The following is a 15,981-nucleotide window of genomic DNA, read 5'->3' on the forward strand; positions in this document are numbered from 1 at the left end:
GATTACGCGCCGCGCACCGGCCATGTCAAATTTACTTCTCATTGTGTTCTATCGTTCGCCCCGCTTATCCGTTTACGACATTCATGCCGGACCTCGTTGTTGCCTCGCTACGAAAGCGAAAATATATTTAACGAGTATTTATTTGATGCTTGTATGAAAAAAGGGCCTAAATCTAGTAGAAAAGAAAGCACAGATCCAACATAATAATATCCAAATAATTGCGTCTCCCATTAAGTTGTCTATTCTTCCTCTCTTTCTCTATAATTTGTGCTTGCAGTTCTTATAAATTCTTGTTGTTAACTTTTCATCTGTCTAATGAGTAAATATTTAATAAGCAAAGAAAATTATTGCATTTGTATGTCTTCAATACAACATTCAATTACAAAATTCTTATTTTTAATGACTAGATATATCTTTATCGCAAGCAGCATATTTACGAAACTCGTCGAAATTTTTAATTGATTTAAAATGTTTAGAAATGCTTCAACCGTTTGTAATATCATAGATCGTTGCCTGAATGCCACTGATAAAAACCTCATTAACATAAGATTAATTGATTAGTGCCTCGTCGAAAAAATGGCCTTTAAAAAGAGTGAAAGAAATAATTTTATAAAGCATACGAAAAAAATATATCGCGATAGTTCTCGAATTTTAAATGTAGAATATTAAAATATTTAAATTGAACAATTGATTTCGACAAACGTTCTTGTCTTAAACATAATTACTTCCTTCGAAATAAAGAGAATGAATTTCGTTACGTTTCTCTCAATATTTTTCATATCTGATCGGATAAGTAGGACGGAATATTCAAGATAAAACGCAGTATATGGCGAATAGTAATAATATACGCTCGATACCAATCGTTTATATAATAACATAATGCTATAATATTCTTAATAAAAGTAATGCGTAATTTTAAATTTTAAATCGACAGATTCCAATTTTGTACCACATTTTTATCCGCCGCCGCGTTGATCGATTTCGCGTCTCTGGATATCCTCTCGATCTCTCGACCCTGATGAACCTTTGTACTCCTCGATCGATGCATCGACGTCCTTCCGGTTAATTTTCTACTGAGTTTTCTAGCCAGTCTCCTTCTTAATCTGTAAACTTTTTCCTGTTGCTTGCGACGTTTCCAACTCGCGCCTTCAATTTTGCTCGGTCTGCTGAAAGGTCTCTTCAGCAAGTATTCCGCTATCCTACTGGATTTCTCATCCTTGGCGTCAGCTAGCTTGGCGACTAATAGATTGTACAGCTTTTTGCTCGCGATCCGATTTCGATGTTTCGATGTTTTTGACCCGAGAATATCGGCGTGCGACGTCGCGATGACAGAACTGATCGCCTTCATCTTCGCCAGTCGCTTCATCTGGCGCCGATGATGAGGATCCCGAATCTCGCATAAGCCTCGCTTTCGAGTGCGCTCGAGTTTCATATTAATTGTCGGCATTTCCGACTTCAAGCAATCAGTCTGCCTCTCCTCGCACGACGAACTCTCCAACTCCGAGGAACACAACGTTACACAGCCTGCGCTTTTTTCTTCTTTGGAAACGCAATCGCAACTCTTGTCGGTCTCCGTCTCGCATTCCGAAGAGATCTCTGCGGACTTCTCCTTGCAGCGCACTTTGGAACACTTGACGGTGTGATTCTCTACTTTTTCAGAGGTGTCTTTATCACAGTCCTTCACCTCAGAGTCGCAGCTTGTTTCGCAGGACATTCCTGATTCCTCGGTGCTTTCGCTCTTGGATATGCAGGCTTCTAAACAAAATGATTTTGTGTATTAATTGTTTATTTACATAGTTATGTTTAGAATATGTTAATATGCAAGTGTATGTATGTGTACATGAATAAATATACAATCCAATAAAAAAATATTTTTGAATTGAAATGTGGAATAATAATGTCAAAAATAAAAATTGCATTTTTTCTCTACAGTAACGATATATGATGTGATAAGCATTTATTTCGTATTATTATTGCGAGTTACAAAAAATACTATTTTATTTACCTTTTGTGATTGGCGTTCCACTCAATTCCGTCACTGTCGTTTCAATGGTCGACGACTCTGGAGATGTTTGAGTAGATTCGAGAGTAGAAGTCTGCGTAGTTGTCGTCATTTCCTCGCTAGTTTTCTCCGTACTTTGCTCGCTGGAGCATTCATTAGACTCGCAAGGTATCGTCGAAGCAGTTGTACTCTCCGTAGTTTCCTTATGGATATCCAACGTAAATATATTTTTCTTCTTCATCTCCCATTTCATGTCGACTGGTACCACTGCTCTTGCTGTCGTAGTATCCGTTGTCAATAATGTAGAAGTAATGGTCGTGGGTAATGTTGTGGTAGTTGTAGTAATTGTCGTTGGCAACGCAGTAGTTGTTGTAGGTATTATTGTGGTCGTTGTAGGTGATGTAGTAGTCGTTGTAGGTGATTCTGTAGTAGTCGTTGTAGGTGATTCTGTAGTAGTCGTTGTAGGTGATTCTGTAGTAGTCGTTGTAGGTGATTCTGTAGTAGTCGTTGTAGGTGATTCTGTAGTAGTCGTTGTAGGTGATGTTGTAGTAGTCGTAGGCAATGTCGTAGTAGTCGTTATAGGCAATGTTGTAGTAGTCGTTGTAGGCAATATTGTAGTCGTTGTAGGCAATGTTGTAGTCGTTGTGGGCGATGTTGTAGTCGTTGTAGGTGATGTTGTAGTTGTTGTTGTAGATAATTCTGCAGTAGTCGTCGTAGGTAATATTGTAGTAATCGTAGGTGATGTAGTAGTAGTTGTAATCACTGTAGGCAATATTGTAGTAATTGTTGTAGGCAACGTTGTTGTGCTCAGTAACGTTGTAATTACTGCAGGCAATGTTGTAATCGTTGTAGGTAGTGTCGTTGTCGTAGGTAACACTGTAGTTGTCGCAGCTGTTGTACTTGTTGCGGCCGTGGATGTCTCTTCTTGGATTGTTGATGTCTCATCTATTACTGTCGTTGTCGAAATAGGCATCGCATGTTCAGTTGTCACAATAGTCATGTTCATAAATTTCGTACTCTTTTCCGTTTCGGACTCTGTAGAAACTTCGATAGATTCGCTAGACTCTTTAGATATTTCAAGCGACTCCGTAGTTTCTTCAGAACTCTCTGAACTTTCGCTCTCGCTAGAGCTTTCGTCAATTGTGCTAGTTCGAATCGTCGCTTCGCTGGTGGATTTAATACCCGTTGTTTTTCTCTCGGTACTCCACATGGCGCCTATGTTTGCAATTTTTGAAAAGCGTGTTTCCGATATCTTGAAAGGGATATCCACGGTACGTCTCGATTCTTGCGTTACGTATACGGGAATCACACACATATTGCTCAATTGAAAGAACTCCTTAATGAGCTCCTTGACTTCAAAACTGACATATTTGCAGTATAAAACCAACTGCAGACCTATTTGTAGACAAGCTCGTGGAGCGTTGCAGAGAATCTCAACGGGGATGTCCTTCATATCCCCCAGATTTTCCTTGATAATGTCGATCTTTTTCATCAGGTCCTCGTAGAGCGGCACTTGTCGTAGATTTTCGTAGGCGTCGAACAGCTCTAACAGCTCACCGAGACTCTCGATCATATGACTTCTGCGCCAAAATCTCGCGTGTATTCGCAGAGATATCGCAATACTCTTGGCGAAGTCGATATCCTTCAGCTGTCCGGTGATCTCCATCGTCAACTGAACCGGTGTGGCCTGCTGATACTTTTGCACCTTGAGGTGTTTCTCCACCACGTCAAATTCGTTTAATTTCTTCACCAAATATTTCTTAGCATCGATGACATCATTGTCGAGTAGATCGTCGGGCAACACAAGATCAAACAGATACTTGATGTGAATCGTTCTATTCTCATAGACGTTACCAAGTAAATAAATATTCTCATCGATCGTGCCGATGTCGTCGACGATGCGTTTCGCGATTAGGAACGCGTGTCTCTTCAGATTATCGTCCGAGAGTTTCTCAGCGTATATGTTGACATAATACTTGAGGAAGGAATTCACACTTCGAAATTTCTTTAATTCCGCTGTCGGCAATGGTATCGAAATTTCAGTGGTATGTGCGAGCTTGCGAAGAAATTGCACGAGCTCTCTCTCGGCGAGACGAACGTCATCATCAAAATAATCATATTTTACATTGTAAAGAAGTCCGGATAACAGATCGGGCGTAATCGTCAGCATTTCTCGCTGTAGATGCTTTAATAAGGCCGCTAAGGAAAATCCTCCGAGGTATTGCCTCGATATCTTGGACAAACGGTACGCCAAATGCGTAACGTTCAAAGCGGACGTGCTAAGATCGTCGGGATGCGGAAGATCGTGCTGCGGTCTGATCCTTCGACATACGCTGGCGCTACTCTTCAGGCAGGGCTCTGCATGAGTGTAAATTCTGGCGCAGATCTTCGACGGTCTTGTGTCCGGGTTCCACAGAATCGCGGGGACCAGGTTGAATATATCGTATCGTCGTTCGAAGATCTCTTGATAGACCTTGTGCAACGCTTGCACTTCCACTATACTGAAGTCGTCGTAATAGATGTACAAAAGGTTGCCGAAAATATCCAGGAGGCGCATTCGCAGAAGTGCACCAAAGTACAGCAGTCGCTCTGTGCCCTCTTGTAATGTGTAACTCTCTTTCGGTGCGACAAGATTTAGTTGCTCGAGAAGATCACGATTCGTTAAGATTATCTTGCCGTTCAATTTCATCGGTGTTACGTCGTGTCCATGAACTTCATAGTCGATCGCCTAGAGAAATTGTTGAGGAATGAATTTCTATCCTAAAACACTCTTGTCGAAGCCGTCTCTTCCCTTTTTTTACATATTTTTACAAACTTAATTAACTTATTAATATAATTAAATAAATTAAAATTGTATTAATCACTATTAAATAATATTTATTTTTCCTTTTAATTTATTATTTGTATATGTACTTACTTTTATTTTATTTTAAATTTTTATTTTATCTTTATTCTTATATATAAATGCACACTTTTTACATTATTATATGTAGAAATAAATATGTAGAAAAAAATAATTATATTACGTACAAAAACATTACATACAAAAAAATTAAAAAATCAGTAAAAATTCTTACTTTTCAAATAAGAAATTTGAGAGGATGGAAAGCTCACTTATAAAAAATATTAAGTTAATAATATGATCAGTGTTTAATTTGACGATACTGATTAATTGTACAAAAAATATATTGCCGCTTATAGTGCGATCATCTAGTAATATTATCAACTACTTTCCTCAATTCTATGATTGTCCGTAATTTCTTTTAATTTCTCCGCTTTATTATTGCAAGAGTCACGAAAAATTTAATGATCTATATCGGGCATCGTTCTCGTTGTTAACCCGTTCGATAACACGTTAGCAATATTGGGACGACGACGCGGATATTAGCAATACTGTTATTCATTTCGAGGTTGATATCGTTGACAGTTGATGTATTTAATTTGACAAACAATAACGCAATAAATCTTGAAAAATAGATAAACGTAAGTCTTGGCTTGTCACGTTGTAACTAGATGATTTTACTACAACTGGACTACAATTGTTTGTACAATACTTGCAATGATTTATTCTAAAAATTAAAACATAAAAATATATAATACGAGATGTTAATATATTAGAAGCTTCTATAATTATAAAACATTTTTGTTAATCAACTAATCAATATAAAAAATTTTGATAAAAAAATTTTAATTATAATTCCTTTTATATTAATAAAAAATTTTAATATATTACAAATCTTTCATTTATCACAGTCATTATCTCTTTTCCCTCCTCTCTTTCTCTTTATCCTTTTAATTTTTCACTCGTTTTGATAAGGTCAAAGATCCCTATCTCACCTGCACGGATAACACAAGCAGCATGGTCAAAGTGCATCCGATTCCCCATATTACGAACTGAGATGACATTGTCAGTGCCATAATTCGCGCAAGTCACTCGCGAGACGATGCAGTTCGCTCCGACAACAATGCAAACCGATCAAGCTGTCGCGTAGCTTATATAAGGTGCACATGAATCTCTTTACGATGTGCACGTGGATGAGGACGTGTGTGGCAGTGTTGTGTGGACTAGTATCGATGAGATTGAAATTAATTATATGAGCACACGTTATCGCAACGATAGGTTGCGCCGTTCTGAAAACTCGAGTTCCACTCATATTTGTCTCACAATCTCATGCTTTTCTCTCATAATCGACATATTTATACCATTTTTTCTATAATTAATTGTATATATATCTAACTCTCTAAATTTTTAATCCACTATGTATTTTATATTATTATCATAATTGTTTTACAAAGTTTTTCAAACTTTGTATACTTTCCAAAAAAAACATTCTTATTTATATACATATACATCATAATCAATTCTTCTATTTTAATATATATACTTACAGTCTGTTGTCCTGAAAATTAATATACAATTAAAATTCATTGAAATTATTTTGGTAAGGTGAGAAATAGCACAGTTTACGAACGCAAGCGCTGCATACAAGTTTTATGTAAAATTCTGCCCACCTCGACGGTCGAGCTTGCGCAGTTTTCATCCTAATATGGATTCCTCGAGTAATGCATGTCTCATGCTAAGGGTGCGTAGCAATTTTAACGGAATTTCGTCGTCCGAGAGTACTCGCGAACGATCGTTCGCCTCGTCGTCACGGCGATAGTTTGCAACTCGCGGCTAGGTATAGCCCATCGTCATATAGCTAGAACTTAGTATAATGTCTGAGGACTACGAGCACGCTTGTGAGAGGGCAGAATTATTGGGCTTGACGAAGCCGACCGAGGAGGAGTGGAGACAAACACAGGCGGCGCAGAAAGAAAATCGTTGCGATGACGAAGACGGTGCATTACAGGTAATCGTATTTCAAAACTACGGCTAAAAATTCCGTAAAATAAAAACTGAGAACCAGTCTAGAAGAGAATAATCAATTTCCATCTAAACAAATTATATCAATGTGTTTTTTCTATTAATTACAAATTAATAAAAATTAAAAATCGAACGCATCAAATAAATAAACGCTAAAATGTCAATCGAAAGAGACTGAAAAAAATACATATTGCATGTAGGGTGATTTCTCTTCTTTTATTCATTCACCCCCTTCATGTACATCTATCTATGAACGACTAATGCACTTATATGTACATCAATATCGTGTTCGCGATAGACATTACGCGGCAGAATCGGGTTGCGCGTCCACGTGCAAGTCAGATTGTCGGGGATAATAACTCGCTGACGTCGAATCACGAGTTCATTAACGCCTATGTTTGCGCGTGTCACAGTATAATTCCTCTTACGACGATTTTTATCTCCCATATAGGATTTGGATCACGCGGACCAGACGGCCAAACGCATCGGCGGCGGCTTGGACGAGCTGAACAGCATTTTGAGCAGCACGCAGAAGAAGCTCAATAGATTCAAGGTGACTTAGGATAATTAATTGTTCAGCGGGTCTGCGCGCTCTCATTTCGCTCATGTTCGCTCGAATTAATTATTATTTTGTCATAACGATAGCGCGGAATTTTTACGACCGATACGGAATGCTTTATATCCTTACCCGGTCGCAAACTGATAACGCTTTTTTTCTCGCTACACTTTGATTTTATCGGCCGGCTAAACAAATTATTTCAAGCAGAAATCGTAACAACGTAACTCCTTTATATACGGATATATACTAACAAGTTATAACTAATCGATATTACACGTATATTTATAATCGCGCGCAGCATTTATATGAAAAGAGAAATTCTTACCTGGAATCAAATATTCTGTAGAAATTATGTTACCTGAATGAAATTCTGTAGACAGTTTGCGGCAGTCTGGGATCATTGCTCAAAGGGAAGGTGAGCTCTCGCGGTGGCACTCCTCATCACAATCCCGAAGAGCCGAATCCCGATAATCAGGAGGTCCAGGAGGAACCAGGACCCGCAGCGGATGAGGTGATGACGTTGGAGACGTCCGATGACATCACCGCGAATGCTGCGAACGCGTATCCTGAAAACAGTGGTGTCAATCAGCCGAAACAAGTCGATCTCAGTCAGAAAATGGGCTCTCATCTAGATAAGCTCGATTCTCTGATCACAAAGGCTGAAAACGCTCAATATAGTATGCAGCATCAGACGAAGCAAATGCGGAAGTTCCTGAAGTAGGAGCCTCCGAAAAATCGTCGCTACATCTCGATTTACAATTAACGAAATAAATTATATTAATTAACGGACCTTGGCTGGACGATAAATTCGTATAAGGTATGATCAATTAAATTATTATATTAATTAAATTATTATATACATATAATTCGTATCTTCCATTTTAAATGTATAGAAAATCCGTGTAAAAATATAATTTACAAATATGTTAATTGTGTAAGTAATTGACCGAGAAATTTTTCAAGAAATTTCTTGATCTGGGATAAATTTTACAGTTTTGTAGGGAAAGATTATAGAATTTATAAAATTCTATAAGAGAGAAAAGATAATAAGCAGTGAGCGTCCAGGTATATATTACATATGAGAATTCGCATAGATTTTGCGACTGTTAAATTACGTGTATAAAGTTTCATTGTTACATCGAGTATTGATATTTTTCTCGTGATATTTATTTTTGATCTCGTGATTGTTATTGATTCTTTCATATATAGCGCGACGTTCTCTTTGTCGCCGAAAGCCCAATATATATTGTTATAGTAATAATATACATATGTTATAAAATGTATATGTATATATATACACACGAATATTGTTGATAAATTTAGTATTGTTATAGTTGTAGAGACACGAATGTATTTCTGGCAATGAAGGCTTTGTGCTTAGATCCTTGACAATATCGACATATCAGGTGTAAAAAAATGCAGTTGGCGAATCGAACCGGTGATAAACTTTCCTACTATGCAAATAATGTGATATTATTTTACATCGATTTAGAAATATTATGATCTCCTAGAAACCATATATATTTTATCATCAAATATATAGTTTGCGCTCTATTTTTCTAGGTCTAAGTTCTAACGCCGCGTAAATAATAATATATTGAACAGCGGATACATATTTTATCATCGAATAGTTTTGTCTTATTCCGCCTATATTTAAGTTTAGCGAAGTATAGTGATACATGCGTAATAATACATACATACGTATTATAATATATAGCGAGATATAGCGGCTATAGCCGATACATATTCGCCGTTTCTTATTGCATTAAAATTCGAAACATAAATTGTATTAAGTGCCTTGCTTTCGATTATTTCTTATAAGACACGGTGATTCGAGATTCGAGATATTTGTAACCCTCTTTGGATGAAATTATATTACATCTTTTCTCATTTCTTAATGAAAACTTTTTTACGAAAATTTTGATTTTATTATTTATTTTATATTTTTAAAAATATTTAACAGAGCTCCATATAACGTACAATCATTGAATTTATTATAAGAAATACATTCTACACACGATATATTATTCTTAAATAATATTAATCCACAGAGGGTTAAGCTCTTTATATATATGCACATCTTAATAAATTCCTCTACTCTCTATATACTTACACCGCAGAAATATAATGCAAAAAATAATATAATCTACTGCTACCTATAAAAAATAATGTAATATATTAATCAAGTATAATATTAACGTTTTTATGATAATATAACGACGTGTTTAGTCGTTACAAGCAATATTTAAGCTATATATTCGATTTTAAGCAAAACGCACACACACACACATGTATACACAATACACACACATACAAACACACACATTCCATCGTGAATATATATATAATAACGTAATTATATTGTCAATATTGTTGCTGTTTATGATATGTAATTTATTCTCAAAGATATCTGTGTGTAACGTTATTTTGTAATTAAATTCTTAATGCTATCATCGAAGTAAACTTTATCTTGACGTTGATTTAATATTTAAAATTGCATGCGCTCTCTCTCTCTCTCTCTCTCTCTCCCTCCCTCTCTTTCTCACTCTCTCACTCTTGTAGAAAAGAAAACCTTGAACTAAATTTTTTATCTAAATTTATACTAAAATCGTACCTCAACATTTTTCTGGAATACATAATGCCGATATATCGGGAACTTTCTTCATTTATTTAAATCTAGCATCTTGAGATGGCGATGATATAAATGTCGCGTCGTTTCACGCAACACACACACACACACACACATAGATAATATGACTGATAAATAATTGAGATGCGAAAAGAAAACGCGCGAAAACATTTAACCTTTCGAAGTTATTATTGTCCACGATGTTTATTGATTTATCGATTTATTGCTCGGCTGTTTTAAATTCACTTTCGACACGAGAAGTGTAAACTTCTCGTTCCGGAGAAATATTCGTATCGACAGTGCAGCCACACGCAAAATATTCATGGTAACTAACGCGATAACGGACTAGGGAATTTTATAATAAATTGGGTCAACCCATCTAGTGCATTTAAAAAAGGCTGCTATGCATGAAATTATCTGGAATATTATCAACATTTTAAGGAATTAAAAAATTCAATAATAATAATGTATTATTACGTTATTTAATAAATATGCATTAATTATTTCGTCATGAAAATATTTATGTATAATTGCATTAAAGATATTTCATATAAAACAACCTTTAGTATGCATTTTTAGCGCACTAAAAATTTATTATTTATTAGTGGTTCGTAGATGATTCTCATCTGACTGCATGCATATATATATAATGCACTAATGCACACATGCACATAACCTAACCTTATTTCAGAAACCGATTCGAATAAGTCAATGGAATATAAACACTGGGACTCACGCACATATTTATTTATAAAGCTCAGTTTTAGATAAATTTTGGATTCAACAATTTTTATAATTAATTATAAAAATTAGATGAGAACCATCATCTCGATAAATTTAATCAGTCAATTTTAACATTATGATGAAGATACCTAGTGCAATAACGCTGCAAAATATTATAGAGTTAGATAAATTAAGACGAGAAATGGATGTTCGTCTGCGATTGATTATATACAGAGATAACATGATTTTCAACGATATCATTGTCAGATTACAAACTGTATGTAAATACGATATCAGTGAACGATTCAAAGGACCTACAGGAGATAATGTTGAACATACATATAAAGATATAGCAAAGCCAGTTTGTTTATGTGCGAAGGGACTGAATTCCTACCTCGTTTCAGCCTACATTGTAACGCTATCAAAATCATTTGTTTATCGTAAAAGTGCTATAAAAGTGTTGAAAACATTTCTGCAGACATGTAATAACTTAGCATTTGATGAAGGATATTTACAGATAATATTTATAAGATTAAGAATGCCGAAGAAACAATTTTTAGATTACAAATGGTAAGTTTGCTCAGTGATCTTATAATACAATTTTTAAATTATATGTATGAGCAATTTTTGTTATATTCATACTTTCTTAGGAACAGAAGATTAATACAAATAGTTCAAGAAAAGCAAGAAGCTGATTGTGCTATGTCTTGGTTGTCCACATTGGGAGGAGCATTTTCTGCATTGGGGGAAGAATTTGATCATTGTGTAAGTTGCAGCTTTTGTCGAGTTACATGTAGTATGCTCTAATTCTAATTAATTTATGTTTCTTTCATACAGGCTGAAATGGCAGGCAAAATTTCAGTGAGACAATTTGAATTAGCATTACGCCTTGATAATCCTCTCCTTATTGCTCGCTGCAGATTATATTCTGCTTTAAGCTTAATTCAACGTGGTTGCTTTACTACTCCAAAATATATGATACGAAGAATTTACAAATTTGCACTCAGAGAGAAGGATGTGCGTCTGCAAAACATGTGTCGAGGTGTCTGGGCCAAATTGCAATTTAGTTATGAACAATACAAACAAGAGAAATCTGTATCCCTTAAAACTTTGCATATATCTTTAAAAACATAGGAAATTTAAACTTTGTATGTGCTTTTTTAAACATAATAATATATTACCTATATTTTGCAACCACATAATTCTCTAAAATTTATTCTCTTCTTAATTAAAATAAGTCTTATTTATTATACAAACAGAAAACAATAGATAATCATATAAACTTAAAATGGCTTATTGAGTAAAAATTTTCAATCATTGATAAGTTTTTCTTTATTATAAATTTGACATATCTATACACACACGCGCTTATATATTTATATTTTTTCTATTGCTTTATGTTGTAATATGTGCATGTAATTTTAAAATTAACGTATACAGAAGTATAAGTGCCTCTATACTACATCATATATTACTGCACTTACTTAAATAATGAAAATTTTTCAAATTGTAGGTATGTGTTATAACATGTGAAATTGTTTGCAGTTTATATATTTATTTTTGGTTGTATAAAATATTGATGTAATTTATTCGTATTAAAAACGAAATATTAAAATGATCATTTGGCTATTTATAATATAAATTGCATTTGCTATAATTGCAATAGTTAAACATTTGAAGATTGATATATCAAATGTCTATTAAAATATATGATAATATATACCAGAACAAATTAACATGCTTTAGCAAATATATAAATGAAACTGGTTTTACGCACATGTACAAAAAATTCATAATTTTAAATATGGTAACTTATACATTCTACTCTCTCCTTCTCAGTCTTGATAATTGAACTAAATTGCCCTCGTATACTGAATAAAGAAGAGATGAATTTGAAATTCATATATGACAAAGCCACTTATCAATACTACTACATTCTCTTTTAAGGTATAAAATATTTGTATTTTGTACACTCGCTGCATCCGGAATTTTTATTCAATATTTCATTTTTCATTATGCCTCAAATCTTTCATCTGTAAAATAAAACAGCTTGCCACTGCGTTTAATTAAATTTACTTTTAACATCAATGAGCGAGTGTGCCCATAGGATCCCAGGCTGGTAAAACGATAGGTTCCTGATTAAATACAGCAAGCACGTCTGCAGGTACGTATTTTTTATCTACGACCGCCTCAAAGACAAATTCACTGAACCATTCAGTGGATACGACTTGAAAACCTTTTTGCCCGTGATCCTCGCCCCATGAATTCTCTATCCGGAATTTCTTTATCTTACCATCTCGCTGAGAAAGTAGTAGTCATAGATTAAATAACCAATTAGTAAAAATGATTACACTTTTATTTGCAAAAATACTCACGTCTATTGAAACAGCTGTAAGTGCCATTGCATGTACCATCATGGAATCCCCATAGAGCAGTCTATCAGCCTTAGAAAGTCCCAGATGAATATCCGTACCAAACATCAACTCAAAGTTATAAGTTTTTACGTCGTGGATACCATGCTTGTCTATTAATCTTTTGTTAACATCGCAGCCAAACCAAACAGGCTCATTATCCTTGATACTCTCAGCGCACAGCTTCATCAGCAATTCCACTGGTTGATTATTGTAGCGAGTAGTTTTTCCTCCTACGACATTTCCCAGGCAATCCACAGTATACAGTTTCCCATAAGCATTACTTGGTCGGGGATCGGTCACCAAGCATACTTTATCGTTTACATTGTAATGCGGTTTCACATAGTTCTCATAAAATTCCAATGGCGTGATAGGTCCCACAGCGTTGTAGTTCTTGGATTTATCATAGTACTCCCATGTAATCTTCTCAGAGGGTATACCCAAACAAATGCCGATTATTCGATAAATTACTGTCATCTGCTCATTTATCCGCGTCTTCAATTCCTCGTCGGAAGCGCCATTTTCGATCATAGTCCGCAGAGCTTTGGCATACTCTCTCAGTTTACTCTTCAACAGGCTGTTCATGCGAACGCTGGCTTCGCAACTGTAGGATTCTGGGAAACATGATTTCGGGACGACACCGTATCTAGTTATCAGATTCACAATCATATCCCATTGGCCACCATCGGAAGTCGGATCGGTCAATAAAAAATTAACCAATCGGCCTTCAACCGATTCACCGCGTTTTGCCGTATTCACGATATTATTCAAAAAATAATTGCAACGCTCTACCTATAAGGAAAATATTATTGCATGTAATTAAATATGTAATAATAAAATAAGATTCAAGGTACCATTTCATGTGCAGCATACTATCGCAGCAGTTTGTTGCTATTAGTGAAGTTCAATTGAACGAACAGCAAAGGTTGCAAAGCAGAAAAACACACAACTAGTTGATTCTAATTATTAATGCTAGGTATGAAAAGGTACCTTTATAGAGGAACAATGATTGTAAATAACATATACATACCTTATCCCAAAAGAACAAATAAGCCTGGCTAAACTCGAACTCATCTAAATTATATTGCTTCATGAAACTAGTTCTCATGACATTCAAAATGGCAAACAACCAGCATCTTCCAGAATTTTTCTGGTTAGTCACGGGTTTGCCTTCAGTCTCGATTTTATGAGTGAAGACATGAGAGGACTCCTCCAAGATTTTCCTTGAGGCGCAGGCCTCAATGGGATTCGCTTTCGTGCAGACATTTTGTGCCAATATATTACGATCATTGGCATAAAATTTTGCACGCAGCTGACTAAGAACTTCGGGGGTTAAAGGACCTGTTAAAAAAAAAGAGAAAATATTTAGTAAATTCTACGACTATAGTTAAATTGAATATAGAATTCTTCCACAGTTTCGATACGGCAAACAAAAGAACATTTTATCATATCTTTATCACGGCCTTGAGAATTTATTTACGCGATGCATGTTATTGTTATGAAGATACTGCAAATAATATCACGCGATCTGATAACGACTAACAAATATGCAGATAGAATGATTTTAAAATTATTAATAGCGCTAGAGGGGTGTGGCTTGTTCCGAAGCAAAAAATCGGGCATATTCGGAAAGGTTAAGGCTGGTCAGTTACGTTCATACCAAATTAGTTATCGTGTCTAATTCTTTTCTTCAGATAAATATTTTATATTGAATATTTTATACGGATGAAGAATTTCCGATATAATTAATGCAATATATGTAACTCACAAATAACCATCGTAACGAATATAATAAGCAACTTCAAGCAACTCAGGTCACAGGTGACGCCAAAAAGTTGTATCACGCTACGCTTAAAGCCCGTATTACACTACGGGTTCTTGGGAGCTCGTTGGCTTTTATAGACGCGGTTGATGGTTACGGATTGACCAATCAGCCGGCAAGTTGCTTTGCTCTGATTTATATATACATATATAGAGTATAATTTATATGGCGTATATGTTTAAATTTTTTTTTTTTTTAATAATTTTTTTATTGCTTAAAAATGATTATGAATATGTTTGTATATGTATATATACAGGGTGTCTGAGACTACCCGTACACCCCTTTTATTTCAGAAACAGAGCATTTTAAAGAAAAATATTTCAGACAAAAGTTGTATGGTTTCAAGGGGACTATATATATAAGATCGTGCCATTGATTTGACCTTGAATAATCATTTAACGGTCACGTGTGAAGATTACCTTCAATTTCTTAAATGGAACTACCTATTTTTCATTGCATATTCTTGTAGGTTATCTCAAGAGCTTTCCAAAACCCTATAATAAAGTATTTTTTCATGGAGTACTTTTTGAATTATAAAAGGTTTGAAGTTAACAATTTTTTGACATAAAATTTAAAATATATCTTGTGAAATATTTCTGTTTTTGGTATTCTTACCTTAATATTTTTATGCATGAAATAATGAGACCAAATATAATTATTTAAAAAAGTATGTAATATGCAATAATGCAGCTGTGTATTTCTTTTTTAAAGCAACTATTTGTTTTCTTTATATCAATTAATTGATCTCATTATTTCGTGCATAAAAGTGTTAATGTAAGATTACCAAAAACTGAATATTTCACAAGATATTTTAAATTTTATGTCAAAAAATTGTTAACTTCAAACCTTTAATTATAACTCAAAAAATACTCCATGAAAAAATACTTTATTATAGGGTTTTGGAAAGTTCTTGAAATTACTTACAAGAATATGCAATGAAAAATAGATAATTTCATTTAAAAAATTGAAGG

The 15,981-nt window shown here is 34.7% G+C and overlaps 4 protein-coding genes across 5 annotated transcripts; 2 read left to right on the plus strand and 2 right to left on the minus strand.

Annotated features, from left to right (window-relative positions):
- Positions 1 to 719: 719 nt before the first annotated feature.
- LOC114936891 (uncharacterized) lies at positions 720 to 6,202 on the minus strand. The gene is made up of 3 exons (XM_029310238.2): positions 5,840 to 6,202; positions 2,006 to 4,730; positions 720 to 1,755 (listed from the first exon to the last, which is right to left on the minus strand). The coding sequence occupies exons 1-3, from the start codon at positions 5,918 to 5,920 to the stop codon at positions 923 to 925; spliced, it is 3,639 nt and encodes a 1,212-aa protein (XP_029166071.2). The 5' UTR covers positions 5,921 to 6,202; the 3' UTR covers positions 720 to 922.
- A 323-nt stretch (positions 6,203 to 6,525) lies between these two features.
- Positions 6,526 to 9,905, plus strand: LOC114936896 (uncharacterized). Its single transcript, XM_029310246.2, has 3 exons — positions 6,526 to 6,852; positions 7,318 to 7,419; positions 7,802 to 9,905. Exons 1-3 carry the CDS (start codon positions 6,718 to 6,720, stop codon positions 8,144 to 8,146), a joined length of 582 nt encoding a protein of 193 aa, XP_029166079.1. The 5' UTR covers positions 6,526 to 6,717; the 3' UTR covers positions 8,147 to 9,905.
- Positions 9,906 to 10,590: 685 nt separating this feature from the next.
- On the plus strand, positions 10,591 to 11,979 carry LOC114936895 (uncharacterized). 2 transcript variants are annotated; one of them, XM_029310245.2, is made up of 4 exons: positions 10,591 to 10,661; positions 10,746 to 11,347; positions 11,428 to 11,542; positions 11,615 to 11,979. In XM_029310245.2, the coding sequence occupies exons 2-4, from the start codon at positions 10,914 to 10,916 to the stop codon at positions 11,909 to 11,911; spliced, it is 846 nt and encodes a 281-aa protein (XP_029166078.1). In that variant the 5' UTR covers positions 10,591 to 10,661; positions 10,746 to 10,913; the 3' UTR covers positions 11,912 to 11,979. The 2 variants fall into 2 exon arrangements, with proteins under 2 accessions (XP_029166078.1, XP_029166077.1); XM_029310244.2 differs by having other exon boundaries at positions 10,619 to 11,347.
- Positions 11,037 to 15,068, minus strand: LOC114936894 (bleomycin hydrolase). The gene is made up of 4 exons (XM_029310243.2): positions 14,957 to 15,068; positions 14,219 to 14,529; positions 13,153 to 13,980; positions 11,037 to 13,077 (listed from the first exon to the last, which is right to left on the minus strand). The coding sequence occupies exons 1-4, from the start codon at positions 14,964 to 14,966 to the stop codon at positions 12,862 to 12,864; spliced, it is 1,365 nt and encodes a 454-aa protein (XP_029166076.2). The 5' UTR covers positions 14,967 to 15,068; the 3' UTR covers positions 11,037 to 12,861.
- Between the last annotated feature and the right edge of the window lie 913 nt (positions 15,069 to 15,981).

The sequence above is a fragment of the Nylanderia fulva genome, unplaced genomic scaffold (genome assembly GCF_048542155.1).
Source record: "Nylanderia fulva isolate GAGA-0341 unplaced genomic scaffold, ASM4854215v1 Scaffold11, whole genome shotgun sequence".
NCBI classification, from domain to species: Eukaryota; Metazoa; Arthropoda; class Insecta; order Hymenoptera; family Formicidae; genus Nylanderia; species Nylanderia fulva.